The 21047-nt window shown below is 47.9% G+C and overlaps 2 protein-coding genes across 13 annotated transcripts in view; both read right to left on the reverse strand.

The window, feature by feature from the left end:
• Nucleotides 1-7582, reverse strand: part of LOC110514058 (transmembrane protein 65) — an 83628-nt gene extending 76046 nt beyond the window's left edge. Inside the window, exons 1-2 of one of the 2 annotated variants that reach the window (XM_036935266.2) lie at nucleotides 7131-7582; nucleotides 6599-6916 (exon numbers count right to left, since the gene is read on the reverse strand). In XM_036935266.2, coding sequence (XP_036791161.2) covers nucleotides 6599-6881 — 283 coding nt within the window. In that variant the 5' untranslated portion in view covers nucleotides 6882-6916; nucleotides 7131-7582. The remainder of the gene's footprint in view (nucleotides 1-6598; nucleotides 6917-7130) is intronic. The other variant, XM_090216234.1, reaches the window with a different exon arrangement.
• Nucleotides 7583-15723: 8141 nt separating this feature from the next.
• The window catches only part of LOC110512975 (protein MTSS 1), a 117509-nt gene continuing 112185 nt past the window's right edge, over nucleotides 15724-21047 (reverse strand). For 10 of the 11 annotated variants that reach the window (XM_090216290.1, XM_090216294.1, XM_090216274.1 and 7 more), the window contains 2 exons: nucleotides 20575-20740; nucleotides 16341-16978 (listed from right to left, as the gene is read on the reverse strand). In XM_090216290.1, coding sequence (XP_090072416.1) covers nucleotides 16341-16978; nucleotides 20575-20740 — 804 coding nt within the window. Of the gene's footprint in view, nucleotides 16979-20574; nucleotides 20741-21047 lie in introns of all 11 variants that reach the window. The other variant, XM_090216253.1, reaches the window with a different exon arrangement.

Consider the following 21047-nt stretch of genomic DNA (forward strand, 5'->3'; position numbering starts at 1 on the left):
CTAGAGACCCAGAGGACTATAGCCTATACCATGAAGGTGACACTGTCACAGTCAACTGACTCCCCTTGAGAATCAAGACTGTAGGAAACAAACTCCCAGGTCTAAAGTAGTGCACTATATCGGGAATAAGGTGCCATAGGGCCCAGGTCTAAAGTAGTGCACTATATATAGGGAATAGGGTCCCATAGGGCCCAGGTCTAAAGTAGTGCACTATATATAGGGAATAGGGTGCCATAGGGCCCAGGTCTAAAGTAGTGCACTATATATAGGGAATAGGGTCCCATAGGGCCCAGGTCTAAAGTAGTGCACTATATATAGGGAATAGGGTCCCATAGGGCCCAGGTCTAAAGTAGTGCACTATATATAGGGAATAGGGTGCCATAGGGCCCAGGTCTAAAGTAGTGCACTATATATATAGGGAATAGGGTGCCATAGGGCCCAGGTCTAAAGTTGTGCACTATATCGGGAATAGGGTCCCATAGGGCCAAGATCTAAAGTAGTGCACTATATATAGGGAATAGGGTGCCATAGGGCCCAGGTCTAAAGTAGTGCACTATATATAGGGAATAGGGTCCCATAGGGCCCAGGTCTAAAGTAGTGCACTATATATAGGGAATAGGGTCTCATAGGGCCCAGGTCTAAAGTAGTGCACTATATAGGGAATAGTGCACCATTTGGGAGACAGATGATATCTGCCAGTTGCTGTAGGTTAATCCAGTAGGTCATAGCACAAATAACTACCACCTCTTTTTCCCTGTGTCACCTCTCGTTCACCTCTCATTCAAAGCCCATTAAAAACCCAGAGCCTGGGATCTCGTCAACAGGACAGTGTTTAAACACGACCCCTGTTGCTCCTGAGGAATGAAGTGCTGTTCCTGAGAATGATCTGAGAGGTACTTCCATAACCGCAGTAGATCTGTATTCCACACGGCATTTAACATCAGCCCAGTAACTCCACTGTGACAGCAGCATCATTGAGCATCCCCCAGGCAGATTGAAATGCTTTGTGGTGTGTCAGTTCACAGGTCACCACATGATTATGCTACTTAGGGAAGCTACTTTCAGAGCAGTTAGGCCTAACGTTTAAGGTCTCTTAATTGGGTCTTGATTCAGACATGGTCAATTAATTGATTCTCAATCTTTTTTATTTATTTATTTATTTTTAAATACTTTTACCCCCTTTTTTATGATATCTAATTGGTAGTTACAGTCTTGTCCCATCGTTGCAACTCCCCTACGGACTCGGGAGAGGCGAAGGTCGAGAGCCGCGCGTCCTCTAAAACACGACCCTGCTTCTTGACACACTGCTCACCTTAACCCGGAAGCCAGCCATACCAATGTGTCAGAGGAAACACCGTCCAGTTGGTGACCGGAAGTCAGCTTGCTGGTGGCCCGGCCCGCCACAAGGAGTCGCTAAAGTGCGATGGGCCAAACCGCGACCTAACTCGTACGACGCTGGGCCAACTGTACGCCGCCTCATGGGTTTCCCGGTCACAGCCGGCTGTGACGCCGCCTGGGATCGAACCCGGGTCTGTAGTGACGCCTCAAGCGCTGCGATACTGTTTTACAGCAGGGGAAATGGAATTGTGTCAATTTTCTACACTACGTTCTCAATAAATTTCCATCCAAAAGAGCCAAGAAATATCCAAGAAATATCCTTCAAATGTTGATTTCTTACATTGTGACAACAATGACATCACGTGAATGACCCACACTAGCCGAGGTAATATTATGAACAGATGTCAAGTTTAAAACTGACAGTCTCTTGACACCCCACATAAGAGGCATCATCAATTCTATCGTTCTTTTAGTAGCTGTTGTCTAAATGACCCGTAAGGGAATGTGTCCCCTACACATAATAACCTCAACAGACACGCAATAAAACAGATGAACGTCTAGAAAGCCATTCAGTCCGCCTCAATAAAACCTAACGGAGAGAGTAGAGGGAGCAGTATAATCTCTGTTACCTTCCTTCCTGTTCCTGTACTATCATGTAGAGGAGATAATACCTGTTGTTGTTTCCCCTCTTACTTATCACATTCACTACCGCTCTACTGTTTCAGAGAGCACAGATATAGACAGCAACTACTTATACAGAGAACAGTGAGGAGGACCTCAGATCAAAAAGATGCAAAGACCCTGGGCTGGGACCCTGGGTTGGGACCCCGGGCTGGGACCCTGGGCTGGGACCTTGGGTTGGGACCCTGGGTTGGGACCCCGGGCTGGGACCCTGGGTTGGGACCCCGGGCTGGGACCCTGGGATGGGACCCTGGGCTGGGACCCTGGGCTAGGACCCTGGGCTAGGACACTGGGCTGGGACCCTGGATGGAACGCTGGGCTGGGACCCTGGGATAGGACCCTGGGATGGGACCCTGGGATAGGACCCTGGGATGGGACCCTGGGCTGGGACCATGGGATATGACCCTGAGCTGGGATCCTGGGATAGGACCCTGGGCTGGGACCCTGGGCTAGGACCCTGGGATAGGACCCTGGGATAGGACCCTGGGATAGGACTCTGGGCTGGGACTGGAGGAGAGGAGACATTAAATACCTACAGTAATGTATGTATTGGAGGTGACTCAGTGAGAAGTAACCTTGACTTGGACCTGAAGGCTTCAGTTATCTCCTTGAAGTAATGCCTAAGGTTTTGCCGGTGTTTAGCTCAGCAAAGTCTTACTGCGCTCAGGGGGCCAGGGTTCAAACCAGTGTCTTACTGCGCTCAGGTGACCCAGGTTCAAACCAGAGTCTTACTGGTCTCAGGTGACCCGGGTTCAAACCAGTGTCTTACTGCGCTCAGGTGACCCGGGTTCAAACCAGAGTCTTACTGCGCTCAGGTGACCCAGGTTCAAACCAGAGTCTTACTGTTCTCAGGTGACCCGGGTTCAAACCAGTGTCTTACTGTGCTCAGGTGACCCAGGTTCAAACCAGAGTCTTACTGGTCTCAGGTTACCCGGGTTCAAACCAGTGTCTTACTGCGCTCAGGTGACCCGGGTTCAAACCAGAGTCTTACTGGTCTCAGGTGACCCAGGTTCAAACCAGAGTCTTACTGGTCTCAGGTGACCAGGTTCAAACCAGGGTCTTTCTGGTCTCAGGTGACCCAGGTTCAAACCAGAGTCTTACTGCGATCAGGTGACCCGGGTTCAAACCAGAGTCTTACTGCGCTCAGGAGACCCGGGTTCAAACCAGAGTCTTACTGGTCTCAGGTGACCCAGGTTCAAACCAGAGTCTTACTGGTCTCAGGTGACCAGGTTCAAACCAGGGTCTTTCTGGTCTCAGGTGACCCAGGTTCAAACCAGAGTCTTACTGCGATCAGGTGACCCGGGTTCAAACCAGAGTCTTACTGGTCTCAGGTGACCAGGTTCAAACCAGGGTCTTACTGCACTCAGGTGACCCGGGTTCAAACCAGAGTCTTACTGGTCTCAGGTGACCCGGGTTCAAACCAGAGTCTTACTGGTCTCAGGTGACCCAGGTTCAAACCAGAGTCTTACTGCGCTCAGGTGACCGGGTTCAAACCAGAGTCTTACTGGTCTCAGGTGACCCAGGTTCAAACCAGAGTCTTACTGGTCTCAGGTGACCAGGTTCAAACCAGGGTCTTTCTGGTCTCAGGTGACCCAGGTTCAAACCAGAGTCTTACTGCGATCAGGTGACCCGGGTTCAAACGAGAGTCTTACTGGTCTCAGGTGACCAGGTTCAAACCAGGGTCTTACTGCACTCAGGTGACCCGGGTTCAAACCAGAGTCTTACTGGTCTCAGGTGACCCGGGTTCAAACCAGAGTCTTACTGGTCTCAGGTGACCCAGGTTCAAACCAGAGTCTTACTGCGCTCAGGTGACCAGGTTCAAACCAGGGTCTTACTGTGCTCAGGTGCTCAGGTGACCAGGTTCAAACCAGGGTCTTACTGTGCTCAGGTGCTCAGGTGACCAGGTTCAAACCAGGGTCTTACTGTGCTCAGGTGCTCAGGTGACCAGGTTCAAACAAGGGTCTTACTGTGCTCAGGTGACCAGGTTCAAACCAGGGTCTTACTGTGCTCAGGTGACCAGGTGACCAGGTTCAAACCAGGGTCTTACTGTGCTCAGGTGACCAGGTGACCAGGTTCAAACCCAGACAACCGTATAAACAGAGGAGAGTCTGATGGTGAGAAGGATAGGAGAACATCCCATCCTATGGATAACAGAGAGAGCAGGAGAAGTGTGGTCCCTATGGATAACAGAGAGAGCAGGAGAAGTGTGCTCCCTATGGATAACAGAGAGAGCAGGAGAAGTGTGCTCCCTGTGGATAACAGAGAGAACAGGAGAAGTGTGCTCCCTATGGATAACAGAGAGAGCAGGTGAAGTGTGGTCCCTATGGATAACAGAGAGAGCAGGAGAAGTGTGGTCCCTATGGATAACAGAGAGAGAACAGGAGAAGTGTGGTCCCTATGGATAACAGAGAGAGCAGGAGAAGTGTGGTCCCTATGGATAACAGAGAGAACAGGAGAAGTGTGCTCCCTATGGATAACAGAGAGAGCAGGAGAAGTGTGATCCCTATGGATAACAGAGAGAGCAGGAGAAGTGTGGTCCCTATGGGTAACAGAGAGAGAGCAGGAGAAGTGTGCTCCCTGTGGATAACAGAGAGAGAGCAGGAGAAGTGTGGTCCCTATGGATAACAGAGAGAGAACAGGAGAAGTGTGGTCCCTATGGATAACAGAGAGAGAACAGGAGAAGTGTGGTCCCTATGGATAACAGAGAGAGCAGGAGAAGTGTGATCTCTATGGATAACAGAGAGAGCAGGAGAAGTGTGATCTCTATGGATAACAGAGAGAACAGGAGAAGTGTGCTCCCTATGGATAACAGAGAGAGAGCAGGAGAAGTGTGATCTCTATGGATAACAGAGAGAGCAGGAGAAGTGTGATCTCTATGGATAACAGAGAGAGCAGGAGAAGTGTGCTCCCTATGGATAACAGAGAGAGCAGGAGAAGTGTGATCTCTATGGATAACAGAGAGAACAGGAGAAGTGTGCTCCCTATGGATAACAGAGAGAGCAGGAGAAGTGTGATCTCTATGGATAACAGAGAGAACAGGAGAAGTGTGCTCCCTATGGATAACAGAGAGAACAGGAGAAGTGTGGTCCCTATGGATAACAGAGAGAACAGGAGAAGTGTGCTCCCTATGGATAACAGAGAGAGAACAGGAGAAGTGTGCTCCTTATGGATAACAGAGAGAACAGGAGAAGTGTGATCTCTATGGATAACAGAGAGAGCAGGAGAAGTGTGCTCCCTGTGGATAACAGAGAGAGAGCAGGAGAAGTGTGCTCCCTGTGGATAACAGAGAGAGAACAGGAGAAGTGTGCTCCCTATGGATAACAGAGAGAGCAGGAGAAGTGTGCTCCCTATGGATAACAGAGAGAGCAGGAGAAGTGTGGTCCCTATGGATAACAGAGAGAGAACAGGAGAAGTGTGGTCCCTATGGATAACAGAGAGAGCAGGAGAAGTGTGATCCCTATGGATAACAGAGAGAGAACAGGAGAAGTGTGGTCCCTATGGATAACAGAGAGAGCAGGAGAAGTGTGGTCCCTATGGATAACAGAGAGAGAACAGGAGAAGTGTGGTCCCTATGGATAACAGAGAGAGAACAGGAGAAGTGTGGTCCCTATGGATAACAGAGAGAGCAGGAGAAGTGTGGTCCCTATGGATAACAGAAAGAGAACAGGAGAAGTGTGGTCCCTATGGATAACAGAGAGAGCAGGAGAAGTGTGCTTCAACAGCCTCAACACCACTGGATCATTACAGACATCATCTGCAACCATGATGCTCTCAGGCACTTTGGCTCTCTATCCCCCCCACCCTCTCTCTATCCCCCCCCACCCTGTCTCTCTCTCTATCCCTCACCTTCTCGCTCTCTCTATCCCCCACCCTGTCTCTATCCCCCCACCCTCTCTCTCTCTCTATCCCCCCCACCCTCTCTCTCTCTCTATCCCCCCCCACTCTCTCCCTCTCTCTATCCCCCCACCCTGTCTCTATCTCTATCCCCCCACCCTCTCTCTATCTCTATCCCCCCACCCTCTCTCTATCTCTATCCCCCCACCCTCTCTCTATCTCTATCCCCCCACCCTGTCTCTCTCTCTCCCTGTCTCTCTCTTCCCTCCCTCTCTCACTCTCTCCTCTCGCTCCCTGTCTCTCTCTTTCTCTCTATCTATTTCTCTCTCACATTCACACCAACGTGTGCGCGCGTGCGCACACACACACACACACACATATTACTATACTGCTTACAACAAGGGCATAAGCATTCTATCCTCACCTACTTTTACAGATACAGAAATCTCACAATTTGACGGCAGAGTGTATTGATATCAATAAAGAAATAAGGTATCGTTTTAATCTTATGAGAGTAAGTGTTCTATAATGGACCTATAGTACAATGTAATAGGTCTAGAAACATTTATTTTTACACCTACACATTTGAAACAATAGGTATTTTGTCATTCTTTGGTTTCTGGACCTAGCAGTTTAGCCTAGGGTGGACTAACGGTAAAGGACCAGAGTGACACTATAATGAACTCTCCGTGCGACTCGGGGAAGTGACACACATTTTCCAGTAGGCTACTGTTATTATTCTTACCTTGAGCTATTGCTATCGACTCAAACCGGTGCAGTTCTCTGAGCAGGGTTGTGCGTTCGGTGGGGTGCAGACTATAAATAAAATCCTTGGCTCCTTGAGGCGAGTTCAAGGGCTCCATCGGGTCCTTGTGAGGGTGTGTGCCCAAGTCGCAGCTCTGCTGGCTGGGTAGCATCGGTACAGGCTGGCGTAGCGGAGCTAGGTTTGACCCGCGGACTCTTCCCAACATGTTCCCCGACCTCAGAATGAGGGCGGGCCGCAGGACTCTCTGCAAACTGGGCAGCATGGTGGAGACAAAAGGGAAGTGGAGGCGTCGACAACCTAGAATAGAAATACAATTTTAACGCTTACTGAAGCGTAAAGAAGAGGCTACTTACAATACAACATCCTCGACTGTTTCACGTATGAATGTAATGGATTATTTTGACAGCAGGAGGCTACTGTGGAATGGCTAAGCCTATTCATAGGCAATAAATAGCAAAGTAGACACAGACTCAGATCGGGCTGTCAAAGTGCAACTTATGACAACACCGACCTCTCGATCAGCGGATGCTCTGCCGGCCTGTCCTGTCAAAAAAAATCAGATCTCTTTCGGGTGTAAAACGCAGCACCGAACCATAAGTCCTTCGATCACAATTTCATAGATCATGAAAACAATGTCACCAACAAAACACATTCGTGGCAAGATCGGTGAGTCAAAAAGGAAACATTCCTCCTCATCTTCAAAGCCACAACATCGCCTAGGCTACTTCCCCGTCTGCGGTCGGATGGGCTGCTTCTCTTCCCCGTGATGTGCGCCCTTCTCTCGAGGCTAAAAATATTTTCCAATGGAATAGCTTGACTATACGTAGCTATGACGGCATTTGCCTTACGTTTTTGTATAGCTCATACAGTGAGTGCGAAGGTACCACTAGACCAATAGCCTACTGTAGGCCTATTTGCGGCAGGTATCAATAGACATCCTAAGGACGTCTGCACAGGACATGTATGACAACATGGGAAATGTATTTTTCATTCCATATGTAATGCCATTAAAGAACGTTCTACATGCTATTTTTAGTGACTACATTTCCCAGATGAGCACTAGGGCTATTGAAACACTACATTTCTGCTGCCGCATTATGGGAAACGTATTTTAGTCCGACCGGTGGCCTCTCCGCAATCTATTTATTAGACAACTGGGAACTCGAAAAAAACGAGCTCCGACAGGCTAAAATGGTTTGAACGGTCAACCCATTCGGAAATTCGGGCATCTTTCTAGAGCTTCGACTTTCCGACATGAAGATCACTGACGTCATGATTTGACCTGCTTTTTTCCCCCCCGAGTTCCCAGTTGTCTTCAAAGCGCAATCTGGCGCATCATCAGTCCACAGACAGTGACCCAAGTCATCCTATAGCTCTCCATCCAATCTCTGTATCCTGGCCACAGTCACCACTGAAGCTAACAATCCCCTCATCACAGAGACAGCCCTAAAAACTAAACATCCCTTTCTTGGGCTTGGTGTGGAATTACTATGTTACTACGACATCAGAGGGTAGACTACTAGTACAGGGACACAGAGTCCTACAGAGTCACTAGTACAGGGACACAGAGTACTACAGAGTCACTAGTACAGGGACAGTCAGTCACTAGTACAGGGACAGTCAGTCACTAGTACAGGGGCAGGCAGTCACTAGTACAGGGACAGTCAGTCACCAGTACAGGGACAGGCAGTCACTAGTACAGGGACAGTCAGTCACTAGTACAGGGACAGTCAGTCACTAGTACAGGGACAGTCAGTCACTAGTACAGGGACAGGCAGTCACTAGTACAGGGACAGTCACAGGGACAGGCAGTCACTAGTACAGGGACAGTCAGTAACTAGTACAGGGACAGTCAGTAACTAGTACAGGGATAGTCAGTCACTAGTAAAGGGACAGTCAGTAACTAGTACAGGGACAGTCAGTCACTGGTACAGGGACAGTCAGTAACTAGTACAGGGACAGTCAGTCACTAGTACAGGGACAGTCATTGTTCTTACAGGAGAAGTTCTGTGAGACTGATGATGTCACTAACTGGATGCAGAGCCCAGAAGAGCCTGCTATGTGTGGGTTCATTTATTCTCCTGACAAAAGGCAGACTCATGTCCACCCTGTAAATAGTATGCTTCATTCACTGTATCTGCTACTATTGTAGTCCTACTAGTGCTGTCGACCATCAATGAAAACCTTGACAAGACTGACCCCTAGTGGACATCAAGAGCAATGTCACCCGGACAAGGGCTGGTTGAGGGAAGGAAATACGGCACAGGGGGTTGGTGGTACCTTAATTGGGGAGGACGGGGCTCGTGGTAATGGCTGGAGCGGAGTTAGTGGAACGGTATCAAATACATCAAACAAACATGGTTTCCATGGTTTCCGTGTGTTTGCTGCCATTCCATCCACTCCGTTCCAGGTGTTATTATGAGCCGTTCTCTCCTCAGCAGCCTCCACTGAAAGACGGATATCCACCGAGTGGACAAAATATTAGGAACACCTGCTCTTTCCATGACAGACTGACCAGGTGAATCCAGGTGAAAGATATGATCCCTTATTGATGTCACTTTGTTAAATCCTCTTCAATCAGTGTAGATGAAGGGGAGGAGACAGGTTAAAGAAGGATTTTTAAGTCTTGAGACAATTAGATAAATGGATTGTGTATGTGTGTCATTCAGAGGGTGAATGGGCAAGACAAAATATTGAAGTGCCTTTGAACAGGGTTATGGTAGTAGGTGCCAGGCGCACCGGTTTGTGTCAAGAACTGCAACGTTGCTGGGTTTTTCACGCTCAACAGTTTCCTGTGTGAATCAAGAACTGTGGGAAGCACTGGAGTCAACATGGGCCAGCATCCCTGTGGAACGTTTCTGACACCTTGTAGAGTCCAATGAGCCCCGACAAACTGAGGCTGTTCTGAGGGCAAATGGGGGGTGTTCCTAATGTTTTGTACACTCAGTGTAAGTGAATCACACAGTCAGTCACCACACAGATTCAAATAGTATTTACCATTTAATATATGCTGAAGCATTCATTAATTACACAGAATGAAAAAAACGTTCTAGAAACAGATATCGCCAGTAGAACTGCTGAACTTAACAGGGAAAACACAGAGGTCAACTCTCAGTACTAACTAACTACTAAACAGGGTTGGGCTCAATTCCATTTCAATTCCAGTCAATTCAGGAAGTAAACTGACATTCCAATTCCAATCGTCTTCCGTTCCAATTTGGAATTTGGAATTGGAATTTGGAATTGGAATTCGGAATTGGAATTTGGAATTGGAATTTGGTTTAACTTTCTGAAATGACTGGAATCGAAATGGAATTGAGCCCAACTCTGCTACTAAATCATTAGAAAACAAGGTTTTAGTAATAATGTGACCATCTGCTTTTACCCATATAGCAAAACACAAAATGATTAATAAACTATTAGAATAATCATCATCTTACACATAACATTTGGCAACTTTACAAAAATATCAAAGATATGCTTTGAATTTAAATATCTAGAAAAAACAAAAACAATTATGGCTGTCCATTGAAATAAAGTACTGCACCATTAACAACGAAAGGTTTATACACAACGTACAATGTCCCCAAAAGGATGTGGGGACACAATGACCAGGATAATGTTTACGTCCCAAACAGCACCCTAATAGGGCGCCACTTGGAATGCCACGCAGAATGATAACATCATATGCAGAAAGCATCTGCTAGATGGGATGGGAGAACAGTTCACCGTTTTAGAATCAAATCAAATCAAATGTATTCACAAAGCCCTTCTTACATCAGATGATGTCACAATGTGCTGTACAGAAACCCAGCCTAAAAACCCCCCAAACAGCAAGCAATGCAGGTGTAGAAGCACGGAGATCTCTTAGTGATACATTGTCTCTGTCCCAAATGCCATCCTATTCCTAATACAGTGTAGTACTTTTGGCCAGGGCCCATAGTAGTGCACTGTATTGACTAGGGTGCCATTTGGGATGCACCCTATGAATACAGGCTTCAGATGAGGGAGAGGCGGGTAGAAACCACCAACGAGCAAAACAACGACAGTCAACAGACACCAAAGGGGAAAATTATTGTTCAATAGATTTTCTGCAATGTTCCATCTTGTGTTAGCATAACGGAGATTCAATATGTTACGGAAATCAGGGTATGCTTTCCAAAGAACTAAAGGTTTAAATTCACAGTCATTTGAATTTCAACAGAACCTGATTTAATAAATGTTTTAAAATGCTTAAGGTTATTAATTTCCCATTTGTAGCACGAGGACCTCGACTTCTCAAACAGCTGTCCCTGGTCAGGTGGTCAGGGTCGACTCCTTTACTTCCTGAATGGACTGAATTGAAATGGCATTGATCCCCAAACCCTGCTGTTCAGATTGTTCCCATCAGGTTCAATACAACATAAACACCAATCCTCAAGCCTCTTTACAGAATGATCATGTTGTTGGCTGTGTCACAGTAATCTGTGTCCCAGTAATCTGTGTCCCAATAATCTGTGTCCCAGTAATCTGTGTCCCAGTAATCTGTGTCCCAGTAATCTGTGTCCCAATAATCTGTGTCCCGGTAATCTGTGTCCCAGTAATCTGTGTCCCAATAATCTGTGTCCCGGTAATCTGTGTCCCAGTAATTTGTGTCCCAGTAATCTGTGTCCCAGTAATCTGTGTCCCAATAATCTGTGTCCCGGTAATCTGTGTCCCAGTATTCTGTGTCCCAATAATCTGTGTCCCGGTAATCTGTGTCCCAGTAATCTGTGTCCCAGTAATCTGTGTCCCAGTAATCTGTGTCCCAGTAATCTGTCTCAGTAATTTGTGTCCCAGTAATCTGTGTCCCAGTAATCTGAAGTGGCCATTACACTACAACTCAACTGGTCTGCTAGCTTAGTTATGCCTTCTTCTTCGTGGTCGGAGGAATAAGATAGTTATGCCTTCTTCTTCTTCTTCGTGGTTGGAGGAATAAGATAGTTATGCCTTCTTCTTCTTCGTGGTCGGAGGAATAAGATAGTTATGTCTTCTTCTTCTTCTTCTTCGTGGTCGGAGGAATAAGATAGTTATGCCTTCTTCTTCTTCTTCGTGGTCGGAGGAATAAGATAGTTATGCCTTCTTCTTCTTCTTCTTCTTCTTCGTGGTCGGAGGAATAAGATAGTTATGTCTTCTTCTTCTTCGTGGTCGGAGGAATAAGATAGTTATGCCTTCTTCTTCTTCTTCGTGGTTGGAGGAATAAGATAGTTATGCCTTCTTCTTCTTCTTCGTGGTCGGAGGAATAAACAGTGTAACTTTTACAGAGGCAAGGCTTTAATCACGTGTCTCTGATCAGAACTGTCAAGGACAGAAAACACAAAATCACAAACTTAATAATAATACAATTAGAATAATAACATGACATAATCAAACGCAACCTTTATTTCTCTTCTAGTCAAAACCATTTCAACGTTGTACATCTTTCACGCTCCCCGTAATAAAGGGACCATCACGTTCTTGTACGTGGTTGTCACAGCCTGACCATAGTTTGCTTTGTATGTTTCTAGGTTTTGTTTGGTCAGGGTGTGATCTGAGTGGGCATTCTATGTTGTGTGTCTAGTTTGTCTGTTTCTGTGTTTGGCCTGATATGGTTCTCAATCAGAGGTAGGTGTTAGTCATTGTCTCTGATTGGGAACCATATTTAGGTAGCCTGTTAGGTGTTGGGTTTTGTGGGTGATTGTTCCTGTCTCTGTGTTTGCACCAGATAGGACTGTTTTTGGTTCTTCACGGTTCTTGTATATTGTTCTATTTTCATCTTTTCAAAGATGTATCACAATAACCCTGCTGCGTTTTGGTCCGCCTCTCCTTCAACAGAAGAATCCCGTGACATTAGTGTTATTGTCTGTATTGGTGAATAATGACAGGTTTATCAGGTCCATCATGACACACATTTGAAACGTGGAAATGTACAACGTAATGTGAAAGTAAGTTGTTACCAAGAGATGACTGATTAACTGGCAAAACACATGCTATTAAAAACAGTTACTGAGCATAACATAAACCCTCCTACAACAGCTATTGTGGATTGTAGATCTGAAAATATGAAGTTGAAACATGAAATCGGTTTACATACCAAACAGCTTGGGGCCCCTGATAGTTGTGTCACTAAGATGCCACAATCTTCACAATAAATCTAAAACACTTCTTTCAATAGCTTCAAATAATTTGGCACCTTGGAACTGAGGAGGGGAGGACTAGAGTCAACAGAACTGAGGTGGGGAGGACTAGAGCCAACAGAACTGAGGAGGGGAGGAATGAGGGTGGGAGGACTAGAGTCAACAGAACTGAGGAGGGGAGGAATGAGGGTGGGAGGACTAGAGTCAACAGAACTGAGGAGGGGAGGACTAGAGTCAACAGAACTGAGGTGGGGAGGACTAGAGTCAACAGAACTGAGGTGGGAGGACTAGAGTCAACAGAACTGAAGAGGTGAGGACTAGAGTCAACAGAACTGAGGTGGGGAGGACTAGAGTCAACAGAACTGAAGAGGTGAGGACTAGAGTCAACAGAACTGAAGAGGTGAGGACTAGAGTCAACAGAACTGAGGAGGGGAGGAATGGGGGTGGGAGGACTAGAGTCAACAGAACTGAGGAGGGGAGGAATGAGGGTGGGAGGACTAGAGCCAACAGAACTGAGGAGGGGAGGACTAGAATCAACAGAACTGAGGGTGGGAGGACTAGAGTCAACAGAACTGAGGAGGGGAGGGATGAGGGTGGGAGGACTAGAGTCAACAGAACTGAGGAGGGGAGGAATGAGGGTGGGAGGACTAGAGTCAACAGAACTGAGGAGGGGAGGACTAGAGTCAACAGAACTGAGGTGGGGAGGACTAGAGTCAACAGAACTGAGGTGGGAGGACTAGAGTCAACAGAACTGAAGAGGTGAGGACTAGAGTCAACAGAACTGAGGTGGGGAGGACTAGAGTCAACAGAACTGAAGAGGTGAGGACTAGAGTCAACAGAACTGAAGAGGTGAGGACTAGAGTCAACAGAACTGAGGAGGGGAGGACTAGAGTCAACAGAACTGAGGGTGGGAGGACTAGAGTCAACAGAACTGAGGAGGGGAGGAATGAGGGTGGGAGGACTAGAGTCAACAGAACTGAGGAGGGGAGGAATGAGGGTGGGAGGACTAGAGTCAACAGAACTGAGGAGGGGAGGACTAGAGTCAACAGAACTGAGGTGGGGAGGACTAGAGTCAACAGAACTGAGGTGGGAGGACTAGAGTCAACAGAACTGAAGAGGTGAGGACTAGAGTCAACAGAACTGAGGTGGGGAGGACTAGAGTCAACAGAACTGAAGAGGTGAGGACTAGAGTCAACAGAACTGAAGAGGTGAGGACTAGAGTCAACAGAACTGAGGAGGGGAGGAATGGGGGTGGGAGGACTAGAGTCAACAGAACTGAGGAGGGGAGGAATGAGGGTGGGAGGACTAGAGCCAACAGAACTGAGGAGGGGAGGACTAGAGTCAACAGAACTGAGGGTGGGAGGACTAGAGTCAACAGAACTGAGGAGGGGAGGGATGAGGGTGGGAGGACTAGAGCCAACAGAACTGAGGAGGGGAGGAATGAGGGTGGGAGGACTAGAGCCAACAGAACTGAGGAGGGGAGGACTAGAGTCAACAGAACTGAGGGTGGGAGGACTAGAGTCAACAGAACTGAGGGTGGGAGGACTAGAGTCAACAGAACTGAGGAGGGGAGGGATGAGGGTGGGAGGACTAGAGTCAACAGAACTGAGAGGGAGGACTAGAGTCAACAGAACTGAGGGTGGGAGGACTAGAGTCAACAGAACTGAGGAGGGGAGGGATGAGGGTGGGAGGACTAGAGTCAACAGAACTGAGGAGGGGAGGAATGAGGGTGGGAGGACTAGAGTCAACAGAACTGAGGAGGGGAGGGATGAGGGTGGGAGGACTAGAGTCAACAGAACTGAGGAGGGGAGGAATGAGCGTGGGAGGACTAGAGTCAACAGAACTGAGGAGGGGAGGGATGAGGGTGGGAGGACTAGAGTCAACAGAACTGAGGGTGGGAGGACTGGAGTCAACAGAACTGAGGGTGGGAGGACTAGAGTCAACAGAACTGAGGAGGGGAGGGATGAGGGTGGGAGGACTAGAGTCAACAGAACTGAGGAGGGGAGGAATGAGGGTGGGAGGACTAGAGCCAACAGAACTGAGGAGGGGAGGGATGAGGGTGGGAGGACTAGAGCCAACAGAACTGAGGAGGGGAGGACTAGAGTCAACAGAACTGAGGAGGGGAGGACTAGAGTCAACAGAACTGAGGAGGGGAGGACTAGAGTCAACAGAACTGAGGAGGGGAGGAACGGGGGTGGGAGGACTAGAGTCAACAGAACTGAGGAGGGGAGGAACGGGGGTGGGAGGACTAGAGTCAACAGAACTGAGGAGGGGAGGAATGGGGGTGGGAGGACTATAGTCAACAGAACTGAGGAGGGGAGGAACGGGGGTGGGAGGACTAGAGTCAACAGAACTGAGGAGGGGAGGAATGGGGGTGGGAGGACTAGAGTCAACAGAACTGAGGAGGGGAGGAACGGGGGTGGGAGGACTAGAGTCAACAGAACTGAGGAGGGGAGGAATGGGGGTGGGAGGACTAGAGTCAACAGAACTGAGGAGGGGAGGACTAGAGTCAACAGAACTGAGGAGGGGAGGAATGGGGGTGGGAGGACTAGAGTCAACAGAACTGAGGAGGGGAGGAATGGGGGTGGGAGGACTAGAGTCAACAGAACTGAGGAGGGGAGGAATGGGGGTGGGAGGACTATAGTCAACAGAACTGAGGAGGGGAGGAATGGGGTGGGAGGACTAGAGTCAACAGAACTGAGGAGGGGAGGAACGGGGGTGGGAGGACTAGAGTCAACAGAACTGAGGAGGGGAGGAATGAGGGTGGGAGGACTAGAGTCAACAGAACTGAGGAGGGGAGGAATGGGGGTGGGAAGACTAGAGTCAACAGAACTGAGGAGGGGAGGAACGGGGGTGGGAGGACTAGAGTCAACAGAACTGAGGAGGGGAGGACTAGAGTCAACAGAACTGAGGAGGGGAGGAATGGGGGTGGGAGGACTAGAGTCAACAGAACTGAGGAGGGGAGGAATGGGGGTGGGAGGACTAGAGTCAACAGAACTGAGGAGGGGAGGAATGAGGGTGGAAGGACTAGAGTCAACAGAACTGGGCCCCAGGAAGCAACAAAGAGAAAATACCATGCATAATTATTTACACATTCAGAACTAAGAGAGAACATAATTAACACAACTCTGAGCTGTTCCACTGTCTGTCCAACAAGAGACCACCTTCTGCACCGTCTGAGACGACGAGCAGAGCTCTGTCTGTCACCACACACAGCATCACATGGAATGGACATGAGCTGAGTTCTGTTCTGTCCCGTCTGTCAGTGAGGCCGCTGGACGGTAAGTAGTATACAGGAGACCCCCCCCTTAGCACAGTGGACATGAGCTGTGTCCTGTCTGTCAGTGAGGCCGCTGGACGGTAAGTAGTATACAGGAGACCCCCCCTTAGCACAGTGGACATGAGCTGTGTCCTGTCTGTCAGTGAGGCCGCTGGACGGTAAGTAGTATACAGGAGACCCCCCCTTAGCGCAGTGGACATGAGCTGTGTCCTGTCTGTCCTGTCAATGGGCAGGTGGTAGGCTAGCTAGGTACAGCTAGGTAGGATACCCTCCTCTGATGCTGCATGGTGCCACGGTGGCTCTCCTCTTATACGATGCGCGGTGCTGAGCGATCGTTGGTATTGGTCCTCTTCAGCTTGACCCCTCTCTGGATAACCAGCAGCATGTTTCCCCCCTGACCATCCAGAACCTCCCCCTCCTCCAGGGACCCCCCCTCGCCCTGACACTGGACCCTAGGCTGGTGGGGGGCCAAGGGAGGGTTTGTGGTTGCTTGACCACTCCAGAACGCCAGGGGAAGTACACCCAGCTCCCCCTCCTCTCCCTGGGCTGGAGACTCAGGGCTCTGGGCCTCCTCTGGTTCCTCCAGCCCTACTCCTGGTCCTCCAGGAATCCCCAGCCCCCCAGGGAATCCTCCCCCAACTAGGCCAGGCACGGTGGGGATCTTGACTGGGATGACGGGGGTCCGGATGGGGATGGGGCCGGTGGTCCCGCGGCGAGCCGAGGGCTTGGTGGAGGGCGTGCGGCGGATGGTGGCGACCCCTGGGGTCATGATGACGGAGCCAGCCGTAGAAGGTAGGCCGGCGGTGGAGGCTGGTCTCTTGGACTGGAACATCCTACGGTAGGACTGGCTGATGTCACTGTTACGGGGGATGGTGGATGACTTGTCAAACTCCTGCTGGTCAACCTCCTGGTCCCCTCCCATGGAGAAATAGTCATAGTCTGACACTGGAATAAACAGAGAGGGAGAGAGAGAGAGAGAAAGGGTTTATTATGGATCCCCATTAGTTCCTGTCAAGACAGCAGCTACTCTTCCTGGGGTTTATTATGGATCCCCATTAGTTCCTGCCAAGGCAGCAGCTACTCTTCCTGAGGTTTATTATGGATCCCCATTAGTTCCTGTCAAGACAGCAGCTACTCTTCCTGGGGTTTATTATGGATCCCCATTAGTTCCTGCCAAGGCAGCAGCTACTCTTCCTGAGGTTTATTATGGATCCCCATTAGTTCCTGTCAAGACAGCAGCTACTCTTCCAGGGGTTTATTATGGATCCCCATTAGTTCCTGTCAAGACAGCAGCTACTCTTCCTGGGGTTTATTATGGATCCCCATTAGTTCCTGTCAAGACAGCAGCTACTCTTCCTGGGGTTTATTATGGATCCCCATTAGTTCCTGTCAAGACAGCAGCTACTCTTCCTGGGGTTTATTATGGATCCCCAATAAGTTCCTGCCAAGGCAGCAGCTACTCTTCCTGGGGTTTATTATGGATCCCCATTAGTTCCTGTCAAGACAGCAGCTACTCTCCCTGGGGTTTATTATGGATCCCCATTAGTTCCTGTCAAGACAGCAGCTACTCTTCCTGGGGTCCAAACTAATTAAGGCAAAAACAAAACGGCACAATAAGTCTACCTTAAAAATATTGAATAATATGTTTTTTTCTTTAAAAATGTCCTTTTATGGGCCTCCAGAGTGGTACAGTATTACTACTAGACTCCTGGTTACTATGGTCTCCAGAGTGGTACAGTATTACTACTAGACTCCTGGTTACTATGGTCTCCAGTGTGGTACAGTATTACTACTAGACTCCTGGTTACTATGGTCTCCAGAGTGGTACAGTATTACTACTAGACTCCTGGTTACTATGGTCTCCAGAGTGGTACAGTATTACTACTAGACTCCTAGTTACTATGGTCTCCAGAGTGGTACAGTATTACTTCTAGACTCCTGGTTACTATGGTCTCCAGAGTGGTACAGTATTACTTCTAGACTCCTGGTTACTATGGTCTCCAGAGTGGTACAGTATTACTACTAGACTCCTGGATACTATGGTCTCCAGAGTGGTACAGTATTACTACTAGACCCCTGGTTACTATGGTCTCCAGAGTGGTACAGTATTACTACTAGACTCCTAGTTACTATGGTCTCCAGAGTGGTACAGTATTACTTCTAGACTCCTGGTTACTATGGTCTCCAGAGTGGTACAGTATTACTACTAGACTCCTGGTTACTATGGTCTCCAGAGTGGTACAGTATTACTACTAGACTCCTAGTTACTATGGTCTCCAGAGTGGTACAGTATTACTTCTAGACTCCTGGTTACTATGGTCTCCAGAGTGGTACAGTATTACTTCTAGACTCCTGGTTACTATGGTCTCCAGAGTGGTACAGTATTACTACTAGACTCCTGGTTACTATGGTCTCCAGAGTGGTACAGTATTACTTCTAGACTCCTGGTTACTATGGTCTCCAGAGTGGTACAGTATTACTACTAGAATCCTGGTTACTATGGTCTCCAGAGTGGTACAGTATTACTACTAGACTCCTGGTTACTATGGTCTCCAGAGTGGTACAGTATTACTACTAGACTCCTGGTTACTATGGTCTCCAGAGTAGTACAGTATTACTACTAGACTCCTGGTTACTATGGTCTCCAGAGTGGTACAGTATTACTTCTAGACTCCTGGTAACTATGGTCTTCAGCGTGGTACAGTATTACTTCTAGACTCCTGTTTACTATGGTCTCCAGAGTGGTACAGTATTACTACTAGACTCATGGTTACTATGGTCTCCAGAGTGGTACAGTATTACTACTAGACTCCTGGTTACTATGGTCTCCTGAGTGGTACAGTATTACTACTAGACTCATGGTTACTATGGTCTCCAGAGTAGTACAGTATTACTACTAGACTCCTGGTTACTATGGTCTCCAGAGTGGTACAGTATTACTTCTAGACTCCTGGTAACTATGGTCTTCAGCGTGGTACAGTATTACTACTAGACTCCTAGTTACTATGGTCTCCAGAGTGGTACAGTATTACTACTAGACTCCTGGTTACTATGGTCTCCAGAGTGCTACAGTATTACTACTAGACTCCTGGTTACTATGGTCTCCAGAGTGGTACAGTATTACTTCTAGACTCCTGGTTACTATGGTCTCCAGAGTGGTACAGTATTACTACTAGACTCCTAGTTACTATGGTCTCCAGAGTGGTACAGTATTACTTCTAGACTCCTGTTTACTATGGTCTCCAGAGTGGTACAGTATTACTACTAGACTCATGGTTACTATGGTCTCCAGAGTGGTACAGTATTACTACTAGACTCCTGGTTACTATGGTCTCCTGAGTGGTACAGTATTACTACTAGACTCATGGTTACTATGGTCTCCAGAGTAGTACAGTATTACTACTAGACTCCTGGTTACTATGGTCTCCAGAGTGGTACAGTATTACTTCTAGACTCCTGGTAACTATGGTCTTCAGCGTGGTACAGTATTACTACTAGACTCCTAGTTACTATGGTCTCCAGAGTGGTACAGTATTACTACTAGACTCCTGGTTACTATGGTCTCCTGAGTGGTACAGTACTACTACTAGACTCCTGGTTACTATGGTCTCCAGAGTGGTACAGTATTACTTCTAGACTCCTGGTTACTATGGTCTCCCGAGTGGTACAGTAATACTACTAGACTCCTAGTTACTATGGTCTCCAGAGTGGTACAGTATTACTACTAGACTCCTGGTTACTATGGTCTCCAGAGTGGTACAGTATTACTACTAGACTCCTGGTTACTATGGTCTCCATAGTGGTACAGTATTACTTCTAGACTCCTGGTTACTATGGTCTCCAGTGTGGTACAGTATTACTTCTAGACTCCTGGTTACAATGGTCTCCAGAGTGGTTCAGTATTACTACTAGACTCCTGGTTACTATGGTCTCCAGAGTGGTACAGTAATACTACTAGACTCCTAGTTACTATGGTCTCCAGAGTGGTACAGTATTACTACTAGACCCCTGGTTACTATGGTCTCCAGAGTGGTACAGTATTACTACTAGACCCCTGGTTACTATGGTCTCCAGAGTGGTACAGTATTACTACTAGACTCCTGGTTACTAGGGCTGTTTTTCATGTTTCGGGGTAGTCCCCTTAGTTCCAGAATTGGAACGCAGACTGCGAGCCAGGAGGTCTAACCGCCCAACTTCACTAATGCTTTTGTGTCTGAATGGAAGCAAGTCCCCGCAGCAATGTTCCAACATCTAGTGGAAAGCCTTCCCTGGAGAGTGGAGGCTGTTATAGCAGCAAAGGGGGGGACCAACTCCATATTAATGCCCATGATTTTGGAATGAGATTGTTCAACGAGCAGATGTGCACATACCTTTGGGCATTTAGTGTACCTGTATCCTATTTTTACCAGACACGTACCTGGTATAGAGACAACATCAATTAGAATGCCTTAGAATGCATATTTACACAGAAGGATGTGGTGCTACAAGTCATGCACGCCTTTGCATATTTTCTCAGTGTGTTTGTGTGTGTGTGTGTTAACCTTGTGAAGGTATGGTGTCCTCTGAACAGCACGGGGTGGTACTCTGGGTACTGTAGCCACTAGAACAGTGTAGAGAGTCCCTACTGGAACGCTGTGTGTGTGAGTCCAGCTGTAGACCTCTGGACAGGGCCAGAGCCAGCTCCTCATGGGCCTCCATCTCACACACCTGGAGAGAGAGAGAGAAAGAGAGAGCGAGAGACAGACAGACAGCCAGACAGACAGCCAGACAGACAGACAGACAGACAGACAGACAGACATTGGGTTAAAAAACATAATCCTTCTTTGTGCAGCATGATCTATCTCTAATTGTGCTTTTTGTGACTCCTCTCTTTGGCAGGAAAAATGGCTGGGTTTTTCTGTGAGTTGGTGGTGACCTAACCCTAACATGATCGTTTGTGGAGCTTTCGCTGTATAGCATTTTTGAAATCAGACACGGTGGCTGGATTAACGAGAATTATATCTTTAAAATGGTG

This window comes from Oncorhynchus mykiss, chromosome 2, assembly GCF_057628025.1.
Source record: "Oncorhynchus mykiss isolate SJ-2025 chromosome 2, ASM5762802v1, whole genome shotgun sequence".
Taxonomy (NCBI): Eukaryota; Metazoa; Chordata; class Actinopteri; order Salmoniformes; family Salmonidae; genus Oncorhynchus; species Oncorhynchus mykiss.